This window comes from Apium graveolens, chromosome 2, assembly GCF_009905375.1.
Source record: "Apium graveolens cultivar Ventura chromosome 2, ASM990537v1, whole genome shotgun sequence".
Taxonomy (NCBI): Eukaryota; Viridiplantae; Streptophyta; class Magnoliopsida; order Apiales; family Apiaceae; genus Apium; species Apium graveolens.
In genome coordinates this window covers 183,546,621-183,572,977 of record NC_133648.1, presented here as the reverse complement: position 1 = coordinate 183,572,977, position 26,357 = coordinate 183,546,621, and the positions used below count along the sequence as shown (strand labels likewise).

Genomic DNA, 26,357 nt, shown 5'->3' with positions numbered 1-26,357 from the left:
TCTTGAGATAGTTCGAAGGATAAATAATGAGACGCGGATAGACTGAGGAGACAAGAAAGTAAGAAATTAGGAAAATTGGATGAAGGAAGTGACCTTCAAGAATGTGAAGTGTAAGACCGGTGGCTTGATGCCCAAAAAGGGAGACACCAAGTATAGAAGATATCTCAACATTGAGATGACTGTTGAGATAAACAACAAAAGTAAATGAGGATTTAGTAAAAAGAAGTTCACATTGAACACGACCAATATCTTCCAGAACATCCTGTTATCATTACCAAATTAGGCAAGAAAAGTGGATAACCGTTGTTATCTTTTGGAGGCCATATGGATTGAACTTATTTTAAATAAGGATGCTATCGTGAAATTGGTATAGACTATCGAGGTGGGAATGATTGAATAAGATAATCTATCAAGGATATATGACTTGATTTATCCATGGAAGGATGCAAGTACCTTTTTAAAGGTGGAATTAAGGATATAACTTCGATAACTTGAGATGAACCCTAGGGGAATGCATAAAGGTTGGCATTTCACCCTTAATAGGGACATTATGAGTTTGGGTAGTATGGAATGAAGGACTAAAGTAACAACAACCTTTAAAGATCAGTAGAGAAATTTTTCAGAAGTAAATAGACAATGGTTCTAGTATTAGTAAATGGTATTTTGATATGCCCTGTATCTAGGGAATACAGGAGGAACGATTCAAGGATAACCTTAGAGGTTTTACAAGGAAAAAGGTAATATTCAAAGTTCTCGAGAATAGAAATTTTGATAAAGGAAATGTGACGCAATTATAATAATGCCAGGTGGGCACGTATTGAACCATAAGAAAGTATAGATCGACCCAATGAAGGTCGAGATTGGTGAAAACGAGAAGGACCCAAGGTAAGAGACGTCCTAAGTATGATCGAGAGTCAGTTGTGATAATGTTCACATCTAAAGACTAAGGCAGTGACTTATGGAAAAATGGTGATTTTTTTATCACAAGGACTTAAGAAAAGCATTTTTACATAGGCAGTGATTGAAATGAGGAAGAAAATTTATTTGGAGGTGGTTAAAATGACATTGATTGTAAGGAAATTTTACTATCAGGAAAGGCCAAAGAGGTGGCCGACACTTTAATTGTAAGAGGATAATTATAGGCGCTCATACCAGAGGAATACAGTGATGATGGTTGAAGCCGTGAAGGTTGTATTATGGTTTGGAAGATTGACATTCCTTCTGATGACTGTGCAATACCCAACCGTAATAGTAGTTTGGTAAAGGTTTAATTCGTGTAATCGCCATGAGCGGGCTATCTATCTTAGAAGGTACTATCTTGAGATAAGCCAGGACCATGTTACGAAATGACTAAATGAACCTTTGAGATGCATGTCTCCCAATAAAGACATATGGTTAATAATGGTATTAACCTGCTATCGTTGCTTTGATTGAAACTCTTCTATAATTTTATCTGCTTCATGCATGAAAGTACGTCAGGATCTGGAGTGTTCTTCATGAATTATGAATGGTGATTATGTTAACTCCTTAGAAGAATTGGATACGATAGCTATGGACTTTGTATGGTTAGATATTAAGATTTCATGGAAAACGAATGACTACAGTAGGTCAACGGTGGGCCATAGTAATGCAGGAATGATTCTGCAAGTAATGAGCCGATTACTTACAACCGTGAGAGTTGTATTTGAATGGATGTTGAGAGTGAGTACCACTAATCGGGTCGTGGTGGTGTATAAGTTATCATTGATAGACTAATTAAGTGGATTATCTACCTATTGAATACTTATTCCTTCTTATCAATAGAGAGTCGTATTACTATACGAGGACGGTAGCGGTGCAAGCATAGGATTCTAGTAACGATGATGTCTAGAATGAGACCCCAGATTCGATTTTCGATGATGAGGGAGTTTCAAAGGTGATTGAGTATAAGCTCGAGGAAGAGCATGGGTCCATAGAATGATGGACGATATAGCAAAAATAATTAGGCATGTGAAATGCGATGCTATAATACCTGATGCTGATATATATGTGCGTATATGTTTTGTTCTCATATGACAAACCTCTATAGTTCAGGGGTAGATTCCAAGCCAGATATTTTGTGGCAGTATATTTTATATGTATACAATTCTCTTTAATTCATTCTTTTCTCTCCTTTTCATTTTATATAATCTGAGAAGAACAACCCTTCCAGAAGGGGAGGTATTGCCGAATGACTATCTATCTGTGTGATAGAAGCCTAGTAGGATACCACATGTTGTTTAATTGCTTGTCAAGTACTAAAGGCTGGCCATCTTCTGTACTAACTATGCAATAGAACAAGTGTTCATGATCATAGTGATCCCTCAATAAATTCTTTTACTTCTGTACGGAAGATAGTAACGCTTACGAACAAGAAAAGAAGGAGTATTGAGAAGCAAAAGCTATAATGCTAGAAGCTATGATGAGGGTCTGTGCAATAAACTTGAAAGAATTTGGAATGTTCACTTAACACAGATTGAGTTTTCTTACAATGATAGATGATATGTCAGTATTGAGATGTCGCCTTATGAGATCCTTGAGGGAAGACAATGTCCATCTCCCTTATGTTAGGATGAAGTTGTAGAGCGCAAAATGCTCGGACCCGCAGTAGTCCAAAGGACCAAGGATAGAATAGATCTAATCAGAGGACGGCTGGTAGTAGCCCAAGATGGACATAAGGAGTATGTTGATTTGACTCGAAAGGACAAAGAGTATGAAATAGGGGACCTAGTAATGTTAAAGGTATCCCTTGGAAAGGATGGATGAGGTTCAAAAAGAAAGGAAAGCTAAGCCCACGAATTGTTGGACCCTTGGATATATAAAGACGTATTGGGAAGTTAGCATATGAGCTAGCCCTACCCCCGAACATGTAGCAAGTTCATAACGTGTTCCACGTATCAATGTTAAGAAAGTGTAATTCGGATGCCAGAAAAATAGGGGCATATGAGCGCATAGACATGCAACCAGACGTAACCTATATGGAGCAACCAGGAAGGGTTATAGATCAAAAAGGGACAAGTGCTTAGGAGAAGGGTTATCAAGCTAGTCAGAGTTGGTGGTAGAACCACAATGTGGGAAAATTGACTTGAGAGTTAGAAAGTGCAATGCTAAGAAAGTATCCCAATTCATTTTTATCTGATTCCGGGACAAAATCCTTTTAAGGAGGGGAGACTGTAATAACCCCAATTTTTGGAATTTTTGAAACCCTTATAAATAGTGTTTTTGCTGATTATGCTGAATAAGAAAACTTTTCATGCCACACTTTGTAGATGTTCTTTTATTGTCATTCTGAGATCTTATTAGTACTCTATATGGTATATAAGTGTATGTAAAGATCGTCAGAATCCAAATTCGAACACTTTGATTTTTCCCGAAAATCCACCAGATACCGAAAGAATTGAGTATAAGGTAACAGGATAAAAAGGATTTAAATTCAAGGAGTATAAGAGAGGATCATAAAAAGAATATAATGTATTGAGAAAGGTTAAGGAAACCCAAGTAATAAGATCCCGGGTATGATCCCTCAAACGATAAACGAGAACGAAAGTTAAGCGAACCGTATAACAGATCAGTGGTCATTAGCCAAGTAATTAGGAGCTAATCAAAGAGGTTAGTGATGATGATGTCATCACACCAACAAGAAGAGGACAAGTGTGGGAAGATGACATAGGAGGATGACATAAGCATGACCAAAAGGGAAGGAAGTGTTGGTTGATTATAAACCACACAAATTTTACCATGGTTAAAAGGTAATTAAGCAAAACAAAAACAAAACAATCAAGACAAGGCAAAACAAATCACAAAATACAAAGTGACTTCACCTTTCCATCAAGAAGCTCTCGGCTTCATCTCTTTTTCAAAGAAAGAAAAACTCAAATTCAAGTTCCAAGCCTTGTTAATTAGTGAGGTAATTATCTAAGGTTCCTTGTACATAGATATAGATATCCTATAAGTCTAAGCTTCAAATTCCTTCACAATCTCTTCCTATAATTCATGGAAGAAGAGAGTGAATAGTGTTTTTCAAGAACTTGAAATTTTGATCTTGTGTTTTTGTTTAGATAAAGCTTTAGTAAGGATTTTCCAAGGTTGTTTCAAGCTCATTAGTTACTCCTACTCACAAGGAAGGTATAATCTCTTAACCTAGCATAATTATTGAATTTTAAGAGCTTGTTATGAGTAGTATAGTTCATGAGAGTCATGATTATTTTGTATTTAGAGATTGGTTGGTTTTTTGATGTTTTTGGAGTTGTAAATCTTGATTAGTAGTTAATGAACTTAAGTAAGCTCTTAGTTCATGATTGAGAAGTAGTATAAATTGGAAATCTTGAGATGTTGGGGCTGTTGTAGTAGTGTATGGATGGCGTTTGGTTGTAGTAATGATTGTGGATTGATTGTGGATTGATATGGAGTAGTATAAAATTTGGTAATCGCGTAAACATAGCCGTCGTAATGCCCAATTTACTTTAGACTGTTTTTGTTCTTAACTTCAGGAACCGTGAACTCACTGTTAGGTTTTGACCATTGCCATGATCAGATAGTTCATGTTACGAGCTTCGTTTTGATATGTGGTTTGCTTGAATCCGATGTACGGTTTAGGAGAAACGACCGTTTTAAGTAACGGTGTTTCGTGAATGAACCATTACCCCTCGCCTTACTTTGAAACCTTGGTTAAGGCCCTTAAATGACTAATTGGAGTATAAAACAATTATATAAAGTGTATTAGGCAGTTGGGAGGGTACTCGCGAAAGAATCGCCTTAAAACCCTTAATGGTTAATTTATTAAAAATGGTGGAGCCGAGGGTACTCGAGCGACTTAAGTGAATCGTTAAGCGCAAAAGCGAGCGTTAGAGTCTAGTTGGTTAAAGTGTAGATTCTTAAGCGACTTTGGTTTAATTCCAACTTATATGTTGTTTATAGGTTACCAGGCTCGTCCCAGGCCTTTTACCACCCCTAGTCGCTCAGGCAAGTTTCCTACCCGTTATACTGTTGTTGTGATGTATATATATATATGCATTATCTTGTGATAGATGCATGTTGGTTAATTAGCAAATCTTGCGATATATTGGAGCATGCTGATATGGTTTATATGCATGTCTATTTCGAAATCTTGATATGTAATTGTTGATTCAATTGCTTATAATTGCATAATACATATGCTAGAGATAAGCAGTAGTTGCGTATACCCTTAATATAGGGGACCTAAAGGCGAACATTTTCTAAAACCGGGAGTCGATGTTCCCAAGTATATTATATATATATTTATATATATATATATATTGATATAGTTTTTAAAACTATTAATCGAATAAGGTTTATTCGATAACTTTATTTTTATTAATGAATATTACTTTGAATATTCATTCGAGGACTTATGACTCCGTTTATTTTATTTAATGAATATTACTCTGAATATTCATTCGAGGACTTATGACTCCGTTTATTTTATATAATGAATATTCATTCGAGGACTTATGATTCCGTTTATTTTATTTAATGAATATTATTTTGAATATTCATTCGAGGACTTATGACTCCGTTTATTTTATTTAATGAATATTATTTTGAATATTCATTCGAGGACTTACGACTCCGTTTATTCTATTTAATGAATATTATTTTGAATATTCATTCGAGAACTTACGACTCCGTTTATTCTATTTAATGAATATTATTTTGAATATTCATTCGAGGACTTATGACTCCGCTTATTTACTAAATAATATTCTTTATTTTATTAAAGAATAATGTTTCGATAATCAAGCTTATTTTTGATTATTTAAATAAAGATTATACTTTCGTATAAGTATATCTTTGGTTATTAATATTCATTTCAAGTATGAGTTTTAAAACTTCTACTTCAATTATTTTTATAAAGATTATTCTTTATGGGAATATTATTTAAATAATATTCAGATATTTTCTAATATATTGGGACTGATTTATTTTATTAAATCAGCATTACTCCAAACATTCTTAAAAATGTTTTCGAGTCTTCAAAATGATTTTTAAAAGTTAGGGCGGATCCCAAAACTCATTTTTATATTTAAGATCCTCCTTTCGAAGGGGATTTAAATACTCGCTCAAAACCTGAGGGATCCGACTCTGTGGTGTATTTTACATTCGCAACGAGGTTGATGTTTTGAGAAAACAGTTTGATTACTTGCCCAATGTTCGGGAAGTAAGCCCATCTAATTGAGTCGGCATAAGCGACAGGCCGGGGTACGGTCTATCAAAGTGTAAGTGACTGGGTGGCAGTCCATCAACGCGTAAGAGGCCGGGTGGCGGTCCAGCACAAGGTCCTAATGAGGCCAGGGTAATGACCGGTGGGGGATTCATCCATCTACTAGTTGAAAAGGTTACTTATTGGTATCTTTGCCTGATCAGCAAGATATGAGGTTTATGCCAAGGTTTTCTCCTTTCCAAATTCATTGGATATTGCAACTCTGTTTATAATTTTCATAACATAGGTTTTCAAGGAGTGTATGAAATATATATATATATATATATATATATATATATGTGCATATATATATCGGGACTTAATGAAGTATCTCGTAACTTCATTCTTTCAAATGATATTTCAAAGATTGAATCTATTCAAGTCTTATCTTGTGGTCTCATCTATGGGACGAACTTTTGAAACTAATTATAACTTGAACGGTGGTAGTTCAAGTAGTATTCAGAAAAGATATAAGTATATTGGAGTATCTTGTAACTTCATCTTTTGAACTTATATCTAGTAAATGATTATCTTATGCATATCAAAGATTTTCTAGAAAAACGTTGAGACTAGGTTAGATATATGAGATCACCTTGCAACGATATTTTTATACAGTTATAAACTGGAACTCTGTGTATATTATACATGTCAGAGGATTTCAAAGATTGTGAAAAGTATATATATATATACTGAATATTTTGCGACGTGGTCGCATTAAGATATCAAACTTGGTTTATTTCTTCTTGACCAAGACTTTCATGAGTACTATGAGAATGCTCATATATTATTAATTATTATACATATTATTTCGGTGGGCTTGTTGCTCACCCTTGCTTTCTTCTTCATCACACAACAACAGATAGAAAAGATGAACAGGACCAAGCTTCCAATTCGTAAGCGGTTAGGAAACGTTCTGCAGTTTTCTGGAAGCATTGATGCCGCCGTTGCTGAGGTAGGAACTACCAATAGGCTAGGCTTTCAATTATTGATGAACCAGACTTATGTATATTATGAATTGTAATAATGGCAAAGAATATGTAAATTATTCAGAAACCCTTTTTAGGTGAAATGGTTTATAATTGTGGAATAAAATGACTTGTGTTATTTTTGGTTTTCATCTCTGAGACTATAACTTGTGGTGTGTGTGTGTATATTGTGGGGTCACAGTACGCAGTAGTTGGTTGACTATTAAGATTAAGTATTGATAAGGAAAATAGAACTCGTGACAACCCGAATCCCCGACCCCGGATTTGGGGGTGTTACAGCTAAAATCTTTGATGAAGCACCTATAGAAAGTTGAAAGCCCATGAAAACTATTAACCTCTGAAATTGTTCTAGGAGTAGGCCAATCCCGAATTGCTTTTATTTTAGAATCATCTACCTGAATTCCATCAGCACCAATAATATACCCCGAATATAATAATTTGTTGGTCATGAAGCTACACTTTTTATGATTAACATACAACTTGTATTCCCATAGTGTTGTTAAAACTTCTCGCAAATGTAAGACATGCTCCTATGTCAGATTATAGATCAAAATATCGTCAAAGTAAACAACCACAAATTTACCAATAAAGGGTTTTAATACTTAGTGCATTAGCCGCACAAAGGTGCTCGGTGCATTAGAAAGTGCAAAAGGCATCACCAACCACTCAAAGAAGTCTTCTTTTATTTTGAAAGCATTCTTCCATTCATCTCCCGGCCTGATTCGAAGCTGATGGTACCCATTCTTCAAATCTAGATTAGTAAACCATTTAGACCCATGTAATATGTTCAACATATCACTAATCCTCAAAATTGAAAATTTATATCCCACCATAATTTTATTCATAGAACGACTATCCATACACATCCTCCAAGTTCCACCCCCCCCCCCTTTGGTGTTAGAAAATCAAGTACAGCACACAGACTCAAACTCTCTTGGCTATGTCCCTTGCGCAACAACTCCTCTACATTTTCTTTCAAAATCTCACTCTCTTCAAGACACATTCGATAATATGGGAGATTAGGTAAACTAGCTCTTGGAATCAAGTCAATACAATGCTGGATATCTCTCATAGATAGTAATCCATCAGGAACTTCTTCGGGCATCACCTCTTTAAATTCAAACATTAATGACATTAACAACTCTGGAATATTTCCCACTTCTTCATCACAAGATATTTCTTATTTTGACACCAAAGTAAAAATATGTCGTGTCTCTTTTGCCTGTGCCTCAAAATCATGAGTTACAATAATGGAGTTCTTTTGCCTCAACGAGTTACATTTTTATTGTAAAGGTAGTAAAGTAAATCATACTCCCCCTTTCTCCAAATTATATTGATTACTTTTTTCATAATGTTGAGCATCCACATCATACTGCCATTGTCTCGCAAATAGCAAATGACATATTTCCATATCCACCACATCATAAAATATTTTATTACTATATTTTCAAATAAAGAATGGAACTTTACATCTCTCAGTTATCTCGATAGTGTCTGCTCCAGACTTATCCAACCTAAGGTTTATGGTTTTGGATGCTTCTATGTTGAAATTCCAAACCTTTGACTGTGTCTTTGCTCTCCATTCTACCACTATCAATCACAACCGTAAAAATATACTCACTAATACTGAACCTGGAACGAAATAGCTGGTGTCGCTGAAATTTCTCTTCATGTTTTGGGGCTAACATCATCCTTCGTACAACCAAAATTGTTTCCTTTTCCACATAATTCTCAAATTCACCATCGTCACAATCTGGCCCACACTGATAACCTTCTACATCTTCGTCTACTTCTCGTGAAATTATATTTACTGCATTTCTTTGAGGGCATTCATTCAAACTATGACCTGGAAGATTACACCTATATCATTTTCCAGTCATGGGTTTAGCATAATGATTTACGGTCTTCTGAGCTTGGGTGTCCTTCTCTTTGATTTCACTCATGGACTTCTTACCTGTTGATTTCTCCCCCACGATTTTGTTATTACTGCTAGCACGATCAAACATTCCCATATTTTCTTTGCCTCAGTTAAGGTCCTCACTGCTTGCACCTAATTATCTCCTGAATAAATGACTTAAACCCTTCTAGTTACCAAGCCACTTGTTGTCCTTGCGTTTCATACAAATTATTCTGCTCTGCCAGTCGCATAAATTTTCTTGTATACTCTTGCACAGTTCTAGCACCCTACTGACACCTTTGATAATGTTGGAATAAAATCTGCTCATAATCAGGGGGCAAGAATTCCCTCATTAGCATCTGCTTCATCCAACTTCATGCACGAATACGATTATTTCCCTCTTTTTCTTGGGTCCTTTGCTTTCTATCCTACCAAACTGTCACACCACTCTTTAATCTACATGCAACCAAACATACTTGCTTATCCATTGATGTCTTCATATATTCAAAGAATCTATCAATTTCAGCAATCCAATCTAGAAACACTTCTATTCTCAGGAATATCAACTTTTAATTTAAAGTCATATCACCCTCGATCATCAAACCTCCGACCACACCCATAAAGGTAACCTCCCTATCATCTGAATCCACTTCTATTCTATTCAACCTGAAACTCTTCTTCTTTAAAGTGAACTTCATGCCTTCGAAATGGAACACGCCAATTAACAGGGTCACCATGAACCATTTTGACTCATAATCTTCTGTCGTCTTCGTTGTTCCGGTTTCTATCGATACTGAGAGCCTCCAACCAATCGTTCATCTCGTCAAATCGTTCTTCGAGTGACCAATTAACTTATTATAGGACTGCTCAAAGTATCTTTGTATACGTTGCTCCAATCGTTGCAAACACTTTGTCCTCGAGATTTGGGGCTCCAGTTCCCCGATCTTCATCATGAGAATCACCGCTCTTACTGTGATGACGTCATCACGACTCTTATGCCACATGACACAGCGTGAAGCGTTCACAAATAATTTAGAATAGTTAAACCCTAATTACAAACTAATATATATTATGTTTTAAAAGTTCAGAATTCCCATCCTAATATAATACAAGATATTTATATATGCCTTACAAATCCTATTATCTTAAGTGGGCTTTTAAAAGCCTTAAAAATATTTAAAATTAAAATTAAAATAAACTTAAAAAATCCAAAAAATTGTAAATAATCTAATTTTTATCATGCCTAGTTCAAAATCTTGTAATCGGGTTCAAGACCTTGAAAAATTCTGCAACTACACTCCAAGTGTGCAACTCCAACTATACTATGGTTCAAAAGGCCTTGAAATCTTCTGCAAGAGTATGATCTCAAAAATTGGTACCCAAACACTAATGTTCCTCATTGCATCCGAAACAGTATTGCATGAGTTTGAAACCATTTTTCTTGTTTGTTTCGATAGTCATTCGAAATTGAAAAGCACGCAAGTGGTGAGGATGGTTTTAACTATACTTTCAACTTGATCAGAAATCACCATGGACGCTTGGCCGCTCCTTGTTATAAGGAAAAGCGAGGCAGATATTATTATATTACCTATTTATGAATCAATCAAGATGAAAAGAGAATCCAAAGATTGGGGATCCTGTGAAATGCATGCTTCGAGGCTAGGCCCTAAAATATTGAATTTCCTAAACAAATCAATATTTTGTGTCCAATATTAAATGAAATATAAAATGCATAAAATTTAATTTATATTTTGGTGTTCCTTATGACTTAACCGTTTTTTGGTGTACCCTTCTGAACATATGTGTGTTTTTATTGTAGAAATTTAAGTACGGTATCACACACCGCACACGCACAACACAGAGGGACTAGTTCATGCTTACAGACAAATTAACAAATTTGTCAATTGTATTCACATTGCCTTTGATGATGGTATTTTTTATTACGATTTAAAGCATCTCCAATAAAGGTTGTCAAGAGATTTCCAAATCGTACGTGGCATGACACCCTTCATTGCCAACCTATTGGAGTTGTATGGTTGCCAAGAAGTTGCCTATCAAAATTGTCAAAACTTGACAACTTTCTAAAATGGTTAAAATACATATAGAAATACAAAAAATTTATATCAATAATGTTTTTTTTTAATTTATGAGTCATTTACAATTTAATTTAAGAGACAACATAGACAACACTTAAATATTGCTAACTATTGAAGTAGAATGTTGTCAAGTTGATATAAAATTGAGTAAAAATAAAATATTAATATATATGATGATTTGACAAAGTTGACAACTAACTTGGACAACCCCTTATTGGAGATGCTCCTGGGACCGTATTATGATGTGATGCATTGTACTTATACATAAGCAAATAACTAAATATGATTTCCATTGTCAAGTATGCACAACATAAGGTTTACTAAAGATCCTTATCTTTGTTTCTTCCCCGAAGTAAGATATCTTTATCTTATACTTGTGCTGAAAGTTGAAAATTGTTAAAAAGTATAAGAAGATCAAGCAGCTGCAACAGGCATGTGTTCTGCATTGACAGGACCGCACTTGCCAGGTACAAAGATCTCATCCTAATGCTTACAGTGCAGAATTCATAAGGCCTTGCAAACTTCTCATACTTTACTCCAGTAAAAGCAACCCCCCCCCCCCCCAATTCTCTTTACTATATAATGACTACCTGTTCAACTATGTATTACCACACAAGTAGCTACTAAACTTGCCATAACAATTTATATATCAAAGAGTATATACCTACTTATCACATTCCCTTGACTATTACGGTGTACTCGGACGAGGCTCAGAGACCGAAACATACGATGCAGCATCCTCTTTTGGTAGAGCAACATAATTCACAGGAGCAACCGGCCTCATGTCCCTCTTCCTATCTTTATTTATTGACCTTGACCCATTATGATGGGCAAGAGACAATCTTCTTCCAGGTGTTCCATTTGCATGTGGGCCCCCACCACCTTCTTGGAGCTTAGTGGTCGTGCTGGGCTAGGCTTTGAACCGAAAATTGCTTCTTGTTCTGTGTTCAGCTGTTCATGAAACTTCTTCTGATCCTGTACAACAATAAAATATCATGACAACCCGAAACTAACACATCTGAGCACTACCATAGTTTTAAAGCTTTTAAACGAGACTGCCAAACTTGCACGCGAAAAAATCTCAATATAAGCATATGCTACTGCAGTCTAAAGTATAGAAATTAATATGTAAAATCTATTGTCCGATTAAAAAGAACAGAAATAGAAGAGCAGAAATTGACCCTCGTCCTTTTTTTCTCTTCCTCTCGGTCATGCCTAAGAATTGCATATTCATGGAGCATTGCAAGTAGCGGAACACCATCATAACTGAATGCTGACCCGCGTTCTTCCTCCCAAGCACGTGTTTTTGCAATCAATGTATCAACAAGAGCTACATAAAGAAATTAATAGATATCAGTCATGCAGTGGCATTACTAAAGCTAAACAACCAACATTACAGATCAATATATAATGTATCATAGTCTTTGTTTGTGTCAACAAACTAGTAGTAAGTTCGTTCCTACTTGAGAAATGTTTACAGTAATTCTTTAAGTATGACTTTGGTTAACGTATTTAATCGAATCAAATCCTTGTTACTGCTAAAAACCTGTCTGTTTAGTTCAATTGCTGACATTGTGTGTGCTACTTGGCCACATGTTTAATAGTTGTGAAAGTCCACCATCATAGCTTTAGTTGATTACACAACAGATACCCTCTATCATGTTGATGAAATCTCCTTGCCTCACAAACTCAAGTTGCATATGGAGATAGAATCATATTTCTATGATCTATCTTTTTCTGTTAATTGGAACCAAACCAATAACTTCTTATCTAACTTAAAATGAATTGCATAACCATATTTACCCAACTCAAAGTATCTCAAGCTTCATTACAACTAACACCAGTCAATCTCACAGTTGCCTCTACATATTCAATAAAAAGAAAATGTGAAAGGGCTACAGATGTTGACCCGCAGGTAAGTCATTACTTATACAAACCATCATAAACCACAGCCCTATAAAATTATTTAATAAGAGTAATTTGTCATATCTGGAAACAGTTTCAATAGTAACATGTACCTGGAATTTTGTTGACTAATATCCTAGCTTTTTCAGCTCGCTTAAGATTTAAGTGTGCACCCCTACTGGCGTTATACCTGTTGTCGTCCTGTAGAAGTCAACAAGTAATAAGTGACGGTAAGGCCACAAATGTCTTCTTCACATTGCGTAGAGGCTAATACTTGTAAGCTTATCGAGAACACCAAAAAAACTGAAGTTTTAACTTTTAAGTAACATGATGGAACTCATGCAGTTTTACAATACAACAGCATAAACCACTATGTGCAGTTGCAAGAGTTTAACTGTACTCTAGTAACTGCATGGTAAAGTAAACTAAGATTCTATTATTATTATCCAGCATGTGCCGTTATATATTCTCAGTGCACCAATTACGGACAACGAATACACAATACAATAAGCAAAATTACAGTACATCAATGCGGAGGGTATCATTTAAGGTTTGTGTGGCTATCTGGTATTTAAAGTTTATGACTAATTGTTCATAAAAAGAGTGGACATAACTGAGAGTTATATATTTGTGAATTTTGATCCTCAGTCATTTTCAGAAAATAATGACAGCAGGATAACATAACCCTAGCAACGATGTTACATGCTGAAGGCAGAGTCAAATAAAATATATACCCTCATGTAGTCTTCAAGCCAACTCTCTTCTTCACAAGCTGACATCCATTTCTCCACCTTATCTAGTATGTCTTTTCGGCTAAGAGCCACCTCTTTTGCTTTTATAATCTTATTATCCATGTCAGACAGTAACTGGGAAGGCTCAACCTTCCCAGAATCAATCAAGCCTAATAGTTTCCCACGAGCAGCCTCTGTATCAATCTCTACGTGGGCACGAGCAAAAATTTCTTCAAGTTCAGCTTGCCTCTTAAAAGCAATTTCCTTCATCCTGCTAGCTTTTAGTTGATCAAGCCTTTCAACTTCCACTTTGGCCTTGCAATCAATTTCTTTAAATTATTATTCAGCAGTTATAATATATTTAAACCAATATTAGTAACCTATATACCTGTTCAATCAGATCCAAAGCAAGAGCTCTAGGATTAGTGACCTCAGTAACAGAAGCTGATATGTTGCATGTAACGTGACTAAACAAGTGTCTCTCTTCCTCTGAGGTGTCCATCAAATTCCAAAGATCAATTAGCTCTCTAGCTAATTCTTGAAGCTGTAGAAGAAGGATGTATTAAATGACTATACTAGGTGTATAGCTTTGCAAGACACAAAAAAAACAATCTAGAACTGAAATTTGTAAAACTAAAAAGGTTCTAAGTTCTGACACGGAACTTAAAAAATTGGAGTGCCTCCACCAAGAGATTTACCTAAGCCCGGGATAATATATCAGGCAAAAGTAATTGAACAAATGTAAAGCGAAAAGCGTATTTTAAAATGACATTACACCTATTATTAGTCTTGTACAAAATTAAAAATTAAAACATGTAATTAACATTACACATGTAGTTAAAACTTAAAACCCAAACACTTAAAGATCCAAACTGTAGGACAATAACCATGTAAAAAATCAGTATTCCTAAAGATCCAAACTGTATTGACATAGTGCACTCATTTTTTTAATAGACGAGAATCATCTACTACAATAAATGGCTTTAAAAGAATAATAACATCGTCATGTAAATCAAAGGAAAGCAAACCCGGACAGTCTTGCTAACTGCTAAAGATCAGCAGATTCTCCAAATGGTGTGTAATAAGTGTCATTTAAAACTCAACCGATATAAAGGAACAACTTGTTTTAGGAAAACATATCTGACCAGATAATTATTTCACAGAGTAATATTCAAACATGAAAGAAAAAGGTTGCAGCTGATCTAAGTCGGGTAAAAAATTGTTACCTTTAGCAACCTTTGTTGGTTATCTTCTTGCAGGGCTAAGAGAGTCTCAGCTAGCCGAGATAAGGTGTCATTACTAATGCTTTTAGATTGCATGCCACTAGAGTCGTTAAGGCTTGGATGAACTCCAGTCACAGTACTAAAGAAGTCCATTCCGAGGACAGCACAAAGATCATGCACAGTACTCACAAAATCAAGGACCTTATTTAGCCTCTCACTCTACCAGACGGAAAAAAAGAAGGGGTCAGATGTTCTCTTGTTTGCTCACCGAGCAGTCGAGCACAAAAAGAAACAGTGTCATTCATAGGAAACTTTACCTTCTCCTTCTCCAGTTCTTGAAGCTGAGCACGAAATTCTACTAATTTCTTCAGCGATAAATTAGAATTGTCAATTTCAGGTTTCCCTAAGTGCTCACTAGTCCCTGCAATTTCACCATATATCTTTTGTATTTGAGACTGTACATCTGAGAACTCTTTGATTCTCTTATCTTTTTGTTTCCATAGTTGTTCTAGTGCTGGTGCTATAGCTGAAAGCTGTTCCTTGACTGTTCCCGAGCTCTTGTCTGGCTGCAAATCAAACAGGATATTACGATGTATCTAGTTAAGAACTACTTAACTGCTTTCTAAAGCATTGCATGTGAATTTTAGTTCATTCAAATATATGGCATGAGGTAATATAATTTTCCATCAGACAAGTGATGAACATGGTAACTCACGATTTCAACAAAAGTTTTCTCTCCAAGAGCTGCTAAAAGACTTGTTAACTCAACTCTAGCATTTGCCAGTGCCTGAAGTAGCTTTGCCCTTGACTTTGCAGCCAAATCAACCTTTCTTTTGTACACATCCAAGCACTCCTGCTCTAACTGAAGAAGCATCTTATCCCTTTCCTCGTCACTTTCACCAACCTCATCCCAGATATGCTGCATTAAAGAACAGCTTTGGTGTTACATGTAATTCCTATTTTAGGGAGCAATTAGAAAAAGCACAATGAACGGGTATGGAGAAGAAAATAATTCCGGAAAAGGTATCACCTGCAACTGCTGCAGCAAAGAACCACAAGTGGTTTCTCCAAGAAATAAATTTGGTGCTTCGACTGCTGCCATTTGGTATGATTACAATCTAAGGACCAAAAAGAGTTTCTTTAGTATTTCTTTTTAATTTGATAGGATTCCAGCCAACAAAGAAAAACAAAATAAAAACCCAAGTTGAAGTTCACGTTCACATACCTTACTCATAAAAATAATAGCATGCATAATTAGGACAAACTTCAGTATCATACTAATGTAAATTGTTATGGTCAGTAGAATATAAATGTTGGTGGCATTACACTAAGAAATAATAATTTTTAGAGTGATTGAAATTACAACTCTGCCATTAAAAATACACTATGTACTCAGGTAAGCCCCCTAAGTACGTACTTAGGGACATTTTCTCAAAAACAAATACTATTAATGATATATCAGAAAATCTGTCAAACTTTAACATAGCAAAAAATACAAGTACCATGAACATAGAACTAAACAAGGAAACAAGAACATTGTGCAACTAAGAATTAACAAAATATATATAACTCCGGAGCAACAAAACTTATATGATATGATAAAGGGGCAGGGGCCACAGCGCCGTGTAACACGATAGACCTTTACCACTATGTTATATATGAATCCTTGGGCAACGAAATAATTAGTGAAATTTACACAAATGGGAGGCACATTTCGACATCAAGCCCCAAAAAAAATCAAGAAAACCGCAACCCGGACTCCAATACATAGACTGCTACACAGACAGAATAAAAAAGTATATAAATAATCTCAAATTTCAAGAAATCAAACAATAAATTCAAGAATGTTGGTAACTAGAATCATCGAAAACTTAGCACTTGGAATTAAATTACAAACAAGTACATGATACGCAAAGTTACAACTGTATAAAACCCCATTAGGGTTTTGTGCAACGAGTCAAGTAGAATAAGATCTCATACAAAAGCCAAAAGAATCAACTACACAAAAACCCGAAATTAAAAATAAATAGAGTAAGCAAGAAAAATGAAGAAGAAAAGAATAAATAGTACTTTGAGGAAAGAAAAAAAATGAAGAAGAACTTACAGAAATCAAAGGGGCGGGGTTTGTAGAAATGGGTATCTGGGCGTGTATCATATGTATATAGCAGAGGAGCGAGTGAGTGAGTATAATTCTTTGTTTGTGCTGCAGAATATGAATTTTCGAAGCAAACTTAACGCCCGGGATTGGGGTTTTATCCCTTTTTTATTATTATATTGTTTATAACACTTGAAGGCCGGGGACAAGAATGACCGGTTATGCAAACAAAAGATACCAAAGTACAAACCTTATAACAGAGTAATTCATGATACAGTTTGTCCGGCAGCCGGTATGCAACAAACAAATTTTTAGTCGTTTAGTCAATCATTCATATGTTGTTAGTGGTAATCATTAAACCGCATAAATCACACAAACCGTCCGTACTGTCCCACACTTCACCGTAAAATGCAGTTTTTAAAATTTTATGGTGCGATTACGATTTAAATTTTTGACAAATTGCACAGTGTGATTTGCGATTTGCGGTTTGACATTTTAACAATGCGGTCCAAACCGCATCGCATTGCAATTTCATATATATATAAATTTATTTATAATTTATAATATCTATATAATGTACAAATAGATATATTTATAAATTATAAATTCAGTTATTGTTTACTATAATTTTTGTGTTATAAATACTAGCTTACATATTATAAATTATCAACGTATTTTTATTTTTAATCAAAAATTTATTATTTTTAATTTTTTATTAGTTACATTTTTATTACATTTGTATGTAAATATTAACTTTTTTGAATAAATAAACCGCACAAACCGCACCGCATTTTCGTGGTGTGGTTTATGCGATTTTTGAAGTTACGCGGTGCGGGTGCTGTTTGGAAATTTGATCAAACCGCACATGGTTTGGTTTGCGATTTGAGCAAAAAATTGCACCGCCCGCACCACGATCACCCCTACCTGTTGTGATTAAAAAATAGCTACAGGGACCGTAGAGGACATTGTCTACGATCCGGAGAATTTACCTTTTTACCCCTGTTCACGGACAGCGGACATTGTATGCGGTTGGGACCTAAATTAGATTTCTATTTGTTTAGTGAAAATGAACCGCCTACATTAACACCAATAGGCAATTTTAGGTCCCAACCGTAGACAGTGTTAGCGGTCCGTGACCAGGGGCAAAAAGGTAATTTTTTCCAGACCGCAGACATTATTCGCGGTCCTTGTGACTATTTTTTAACCATAACTATAGGATCAACCATTCAACGGTTCAGAAGGTATTTATTGCGTAACACAACCCTAACAAACATTCGCTAGGGACCCATATCCATCACACGCATTTGACAATAGGAAATTATGAATCATAAAACAAAGAATACGTATTTGGTATAAGAGTATATGAACTTAATCTGCATATGTAGAATGTGTATTAGTATTATAATAATAATTATCACTGACTTTAATGTTAGGGGAAACACACACAAGTATAGAACCAAACAAACAATACAAAACACACACTCAATATATGACGCGAAAAAACCCACGTCCCAACTTGTATTATTAATCAAAACAATTATCAATAATACAATCAATCTCACCAAACGGTATTCACTCAAGCGATACTTAAGTCAAACAATACTCAAGCATACATCAAAACAATAACATGACTATGTATATATAGCCATCACAAACTTAGCCCAAAAAACATACCTAATCTGACAATAATAATTGTCTACCCATACAATTATTACCCATTCCCATTATAATAATAACTGTCAACACATACAATTATTAGCCAACTCAATTATGATAATAATTGTCTACCCATACAATTATTACCCAATTCAATTATGTTTTCAATCACCAAGACCATACTACCTATTGGGTTTAACCCCAACAATCCTCCCCTTCAACCCAATATGATTTCATGCACAACCGAATTAACGGTCACCATCAAGCCATCGACGTCGATCGCCCAATACCTCCCCTCGAACAATAACCCCTCATTCTAGTACAAAAAGATTTCTCTTATCTTTTCGACCTTTGAGTATCTCTAAATCTCCTTTAGTGACTTTCAACATACTGTTCTTCATCATAACAGCATATCCCAAATCAACTAATTTACCCAACGAAATCAGATTTCGATTTAACTCTGGTATGTATCTTACTTGAGTTAACTTCTGAACACGACCGTTGTGACGTTTCATTGTTACCTCACCAATGTCAGCAACCCTTACCGTTTTACCGTTCGGTAAAGTTACAATCTTTCCCTCACACTTTTTATACGACGAGAATCACTCCCTCCTACCACATATGTGATGAGAACATCCCGAGTCAAGCACTCATTCTTCTTTTGATCTCTTCTCTTATTGAACCAAAAGAACATCTTCATCAGCTTCTACAAGCGAAACACTACCCCCTCGATTTTTCTTCAACTCTCTCAAGTCTTCTCTTGCCTTTGGACACATAAATTGTATATGACCCAATTCCTCACAATAAAAACACCTGATATTAGGGTTATGTTTCTTAGCATACTTCTTTTCCGTGTCACGCGAACGTACCACAAATGCACTTCCATCAGATGTGTCACTCGATTCTTGTTTCATCAATCTTTCGGCCTCCAGAAGAACAACAATAGTCTCATCCAAATCTAACTTCGTTTTCCCAACCAATAAAGAAGTCATCACAGTATTATACTTCTTCGGTAGAGACACTAGTAGTAGAACAGCTTTATCCTCATCCTTTAATTTTTCATCCAAATTATTTAGCTGGTTGATTAAGCCATTAAAACGATTCAGATGATCTCTTAAATCTCCGTCTTCTTCCATCTTGAGCCCAAACAAATCTTTCTTGAGAAACAGCTTGTTGGCCAAAGACTTTGAGTGATAAGTCTTCGTTAACTTCTCCCACAAATTCTTGGGATTGTCCTCTTAAAGAACATCATACTTGATTTCTGGTGCAAGGGCCAACCGGATCGTTGATGCCGCACGTAACTTCATGTCTCCCCACTTTGTATTATCAACTTCAGTAGGCTTCTTCCCTCCGAGAGTCGCATATAACCCTCGTTGAATTAACAGATCTTTTACCATACTTTGCCACAAGGTAAAATTGTTTCTTCCATTAAACAATTCAATTTCAAATCCCCCAACCTTCTCCATCATGAACCTTGACTCTTGATACCAATTGTTAGGGGAAATACACACAAGTATAGAATCAAACAAACAACACAAAACACACACTCAATATATGACGCGGAAAAACCCACGTCCCAACTTGTCACATCCCTATCCTAAATACACACATCTGCACATTATATATAAATATAATTTTATAGGAAGTTAAATTTCATATAATTGAAAATCTATAAAATTATTAAATATTTTGATGTGTTCCTTGCATGATATATATACTTGATATTATAACTTGTGAAATTTTATACATGCATGTTAATTTATTTGGATGACATATTTTTAAATCTAGTTTTTAATTATTATTTAATTATTTAATTAATTATGGAGAGGTTAATTTTATATTATTTTATATCTTAGTTAAATTTTGAGAGACGACAATGTTGTGCTAGATGTTAAGGTTATAAATTTAATCAACTAATCAAAGGTGACTACAAGGAGTATTAAAAGGATAGGAGCTATCATGCATGTGCCACTAAAATATTGGACAATTGGACAAGGGGAGCTTAACAATAAATAAATAAATATGAGTGATTTTTATAATATGTTGAGTAGCTATATATATGTATAAAGCCTATATGTTAAAAAGAAAATGTGTTCTCTGTAATAAAATTTCAAAGAAGAAAATATTTAAGGATATTCAAATATTATTATATTAAAATTTTATGTAATTTATTTATTTAAGTTTTCAGATTTATAAAATTGTTGGTCATCACGTGACCTTGCATGGCCAGAGAGTTTTGGTTTGGATTGTATACATGGTCTTAAGCGAGAGTTTACAAATTAATAATTTAATATATTAATAAGGGTATAGCTAATAAAAGATAATAATGATTTAGTGAGTTTACAAGATGGGCATAAAATAAAAAGTGATCTAACAAGTCAAATTCTTAAAGGTATAAGACTTTGATCACCTGGGCTTTCATTTTATTAGCTAGTATCTGACCTCGTTCATTATAGACTTTAATAATGAGGTTAATTAAAGGATAAGAAAAGGAAAAAAAAAAAGAAAAAAAGAAAATGAGAATGAGAATTTAAAAAGAAATGAAGTGAGTTAGGCATTTGGAAATTTTGGACTTAGTCTATCAACTAGTTACTTACATGATCGAAAAAAAATCGGTAATTGGTAATAATCGGTGTAGGTACAGATTATTCAGCAAATCGGGAATTCATCGGAGCGATGAATCGGAATAAAAATCGGATATATTTAAATATTTATTGAGAAATTGTACTAATAAGTTTTTGGAAATAATTTATTATTTAATAATAAAGATGGTGACAACCGAAGGTTTAGGTGACCAAATTATGGTTACTCCACTTAGTTATTAACTCTTGGATTACTATTTTATATAAATAATAATTTAAGCTTGTTAGTAAATTAAAAAAAAAAGACAAGTTGACTTAATACACATTGTAAATGTCCCTCATGACCCATAATTATAATGGGCTTTTTATGGGCTTTTAATTCCAATAGAAGCGAATGGTTTGGCCCATTTTAAATATGACTAGCTTCTTTAAAAAGTTATGACAAAGATAATTATAAAAGAGAAAATAGTAGTCGTGGCACTGCAGTTGGGAGATTAGTGTCTTGACACATATATGGCAAATGATAAACTTAAAAGAATAAAGTCTGGTATGGGGGGCTGACGCGTTGGGAGAAAAATAAAATAAATAACAGATGAAAAAGGGAAAGAGGGGAAGAAACTGGGGGACAACAAATACTACTGCATATCAAGAGAATGGAGAGGATCTCTTTCTTTAATAGTTTCTAGACCATAACGGTGATAGCACAGAGGATCTGAATAAAATACTCGAGTTTTAAAAAGTATAAGGTGAGTATAAATCGGAACCTGATTCTAATATAATTATCTTTATAAGTTCATTTTAATTACTTGATTATGAGAATATTACTTGAATATATTGTTTAATTATATGTGCATGTTGTAAAATGTTTATATTATGTGACTGTATACTTATTGTGTTGTACTGGCTGTAAAATAGTTATAACCGTATAACCTGCTACTTGGATTCTTTTTAACATGCTATAAAGATGAATAAGCACTTGGATTAATTAAAGGCGCTGTGACCATCAATATTATAGTATCAAAGATAGGCCTAGCTAGCCTTTAACGTGAATTAGTAGCCTTTGTGGCTATCAATGTGAATTTTCAGCCTTTTTGGCTAATAACGTGAATTATGAGCCTTTGAGGCAATAACGTGAAACAATGTGAATTCCGGAATGATACTAAAAGATTGATTGGTCACAACAATAAAAGTCAAGGTAATATTAGCACATATGTATTCATGTACATGGCACAAGTATTTTATTGTTTTATTATATTATTAAATTTATTAGATTAAAAGTTATAATGATTTATTCTTACTGATTTGCAACTCATATCAAATGCAAATACTTTACAGGTTATCCAAAAAAATAGACTTTTGCGTGATATCAAGTTTGGAGTGGTAAATACAGTTTTAAGTCACAGGTCGGCCAGCTAATGCTCCAGACTCCCTACTCTTCAGCACTTATATATATAGCTATACTTATCTAAGTCTTTTGGGAAGCTATTTATAATTTTTGTGTCGAATCTATTTGTATAACTTAAGGAAAAATGTGGGTTTGTAATATTAATACATATAATTGTGTGTATTTAAAATTTGAGCGCTTGAACCTATTTAGTTTTTACAAGTATATATTCAATTAGATTAAATCATATAAATACAATGAGGTACATGGGTGTCACAATTAGTTGGTATCAGAGCAGGGATATGATTCTTAGGACATATATTTATTTATGTGCATATGATAAGTTATAATTATATAGCTTTAATTAACCTGTATGCATATAATTACAGGTCTATGGATATAAATCAAGAAATTCACGTTCCTATTGCACAAGGGAGTGGTGGAGTAGGTGGCCAACAGTCTAGAAGTGGATCACATGCTCCACAAGTACACTTGCATGCACACAATGTAGATATAGAACAAGAAGTGGAAGGACCTAGGATTGTTCCTAGAGATGAACATAGAAAACGTGACTATAAAGAACTCAGGAAGTTAGGGGCAATTGACTTCTCTGGCACTGTAGATCCTGCTGAAGCAGAAAAATGGTTGAAAAGAACTGAAAGGGTATTCATTATGATGCGTTGTGCTCCAGTGGAGAAGTTTGATTATGTAGTGTCATTGCAGCAAGAAGATGCATATGATTGGTGGGAGACCGTTCCAGACTCAGCTATACAACCACCAATATTAACTTGGGATGATTTTTTACGTGAGTTCAAAGACAAGTATATGCCTGAGATATACGGGGATGAAAAGCAAAGGGAGTTTTTGACTTTGAAACAAGGGATTATGAGTGTAGCTGAATATGAGATAAAGTTTACACAGTTATCTCATTATGCAATGGCTATGGTCTCAACTGAAAGGGATCGATGTAGGCATTTTGAAGAAGGTCTTAAATATGATATTCGAAGCAAGATAACTCCTGGAGATCTTCGTAGTTACACTGACTTGCGAACTGCAGCCATTAGGGCTGAACGTTTAATCAAGGAAAACCAACTTTCTTTCAAAGGTCCAAAAGAGAAGTATCCGGATTTTCGGGTGGATTTGGTGGAAGACTAGCAAAACGTCAGAATTTTAGTTCACCCACACAATCATCTACAAGAGAAAATACTTTCACATCTAGGGGTGGAAGGTCTTATTTTTCTGGGAATGCTAACAGAAATCAATCAGCAACAATGCAAACAAAAACCACATGTCCGCACTGTAATAGACAACATCTTGGGGAATGTCGAGGAATTTCTGGAGGATGTTATTTTTATGGTGAACAAGGACATTTTGTGAGAGAATGTCCCAGAAGAGTAAACAGTGGGCAAGCTGCATCAGAGACAACTGTTCAGAATAGAGGAATGGGAACATCTTTTGGTAGAGGTCGAGGAAAAGTTACTAACGCTGGTGGTGGTATTGGCCAGGCTGAAGCACAGAGCTCTAGGGCACCTACACATGCACGAGTTTTTGCATTAACCAGAGATGAAGCCGCAGCAGCACCTGAAGTAATCATTGGTAAAGTTCTTTTCAATAACTTAGAAGCTTGTATTCTTTTTGATCCTGGATCTACACATTCATTCATATCATCTAAAATGACATCACATATGCACAAGAATCCTGACACGTTAGATTCCAAAGTGAATGTTTACACTCCATTGGGTGAGGTAGTAGTTATAGATAGAATATATAGAGATGGTTTTATTCAGATAAGTGAGGCAAAATTACATGCAGATTTGATAGTCTTATCATTCTGTGAGTTTGATATAATATTAGGTATGGATTGGTTATCTAGACATCGTGCAAAGGTAGATTGTTATACCAAGGAAGTTGTGATTGATTCTCCTGGTCAGAATAGAGTATTATTTTGTGGTGATCGTCAAATGATACCAAGTTGTTTAGTTTCTGCTTTGAAAGCTTTTAAGATGATTAGGAATGGTTGTGATGCTTATTTAGCACATTTGGTTGATACTAATGCCACTACAAGTAAATTTGAAGATATTCCCGTGGTTAAGGAATTTTCAGAGGTATTTCCAGAAGAATTGCCAGGAATGCCACCAGATAGAGATACGGAATTTTCTATTGAGCTTCTTCCAGGTACAACACCAATTTCCAATTCTCCATATCGAATGGCACTAGTAGAATTGAAAGAGTTAAAGAAACAATTGATAGAGTTACTAGAGAAAGGTTATATTCGTCCAAGTGTTTCACATTGGGGTGCGCCCATATTATTTGTTAAAAAGAAAGATGGTACCATGAGATTATGTATAGACTACCGGAAGCTGAATCAGGTCACAGTAAAGAACAAGTATCCATTACCAAGAGTTGATGATTTGTTTGATCAATTACAAGGTGCATGTGTTTTCTTAAAGATTGACTTGAGATCAGGTTACCATCAGTTAAAGATTGCAAAGGAAGATATTCCCAAGACTGCTTTTCGCACACGATATGGTTATTTTGAATTTCTAGTTATGCCTTTTGGATTAACTAATGCACCAGATGTATTTATGGCGCTGATGAATAAGGTATTCCAACCTTTTCTTGATAGGTTTGTTATAGTATTCATTGACGACATACTCATTTACTCCAAAAGTGCACAAGATCATGAACAACACTTGAGGACGGTTTTGCAAACCTTAAAAGAGAAACAATTATATGCCAAGTTGAGCAAATGTGAATTCTGGTTAGACCATGTGGTATTTCTAGGACATGTTATTTCTAGCAGAGGGATAGAAGTTGATCCAAAGAAAATAGAGGCGGTACTTAATTGGGAGGCACCAAAAAGTGTCACAGAAGTAAGAAGTTTTCTGGGTATGGCTGGTTATTATAGACGTTTTGTAGAAGGATTTTCGAAGATTGCAGGACCAATGACTAAATTACTTCGAAAGAATGTGCCTTTTTCAATGGAATGAAGCAGCATAACAAAGTTTTGAGGAATTGAAGCATCGATTGACCTCAACTCCTATTTTGGCTTCTCCATCAGGTCAAGGAGGTTTTGTTATTTATAGTGATACATCTCACCAAGGATTAGGATGTGTTCTTATGCAGCATGGAAGGGTTATTTCATATGCTTCAAGATAACTAAGACCACATGAAATTTCATATCCGGTTCATGATTTAGAGTTAGCAGCAGTGGTATTTGTTTTAAAAATTTGGAGGCACTACTTATATGGTGAAACATTTCAGATTTTTACTGATCATAAGAGTTTGAAATATTTAATGAGTCAGAAGGATTTAAATATGAGACAAAGGCGGTGGGTCGAACTTTTAAAGGATTATGATTGCACTATTGAGTACCATCCAGGAAAAGCAAACACAGTGGCAGATGCATTGAGCAGAAAAAGTAATAGCAGTTTGTCAAGTCTTCAGGTATCTTCCCTACCATCCTTAATTGAATTGAGGGCAATGAATGTAAGTTTAGATATTGAGAGTATTGGAGTGTTTCTTGCTACATTAAAAATACGACCAGTGTTGAAAGAAAGGATA

At 34.9% G+C, this 26,357-nt stretch overlaps 1 protein-coding gene and 1 pseudogene across 1 annotated transcript; one reads left to right on the top strand and one right to left on the bottom strand.

Moving 5' to 3' along the window:
- Positions 1-11,376: 11,376 nt before the first annotated feature.
- On the bottom strand, positions 11,377-17,469 carry LOC141708010 (65-kDa microtubule-associated protein 1-like; annotated as a pseudogene).
- A 6,595-nt stretch (positions 17,470-24,064) lies between these two features.
- LOC141695709 (uncharacterized) lies at positions 24,065-25,783 on the top strand. The gene is made up of 2 exons (XM_074499937.1): positions 24,065-24,968; positions 25,341-25,783. Exons 1-2 carry the CDS (start codon positions 24,065-24,067, stop codon positions 25,781-25,783), a joined length of 1,347 nt encoding a protein of 448 aa, XP_074356038.1.
- Positions 25,784-26,357: the final 574 nt, after the last annotated feature.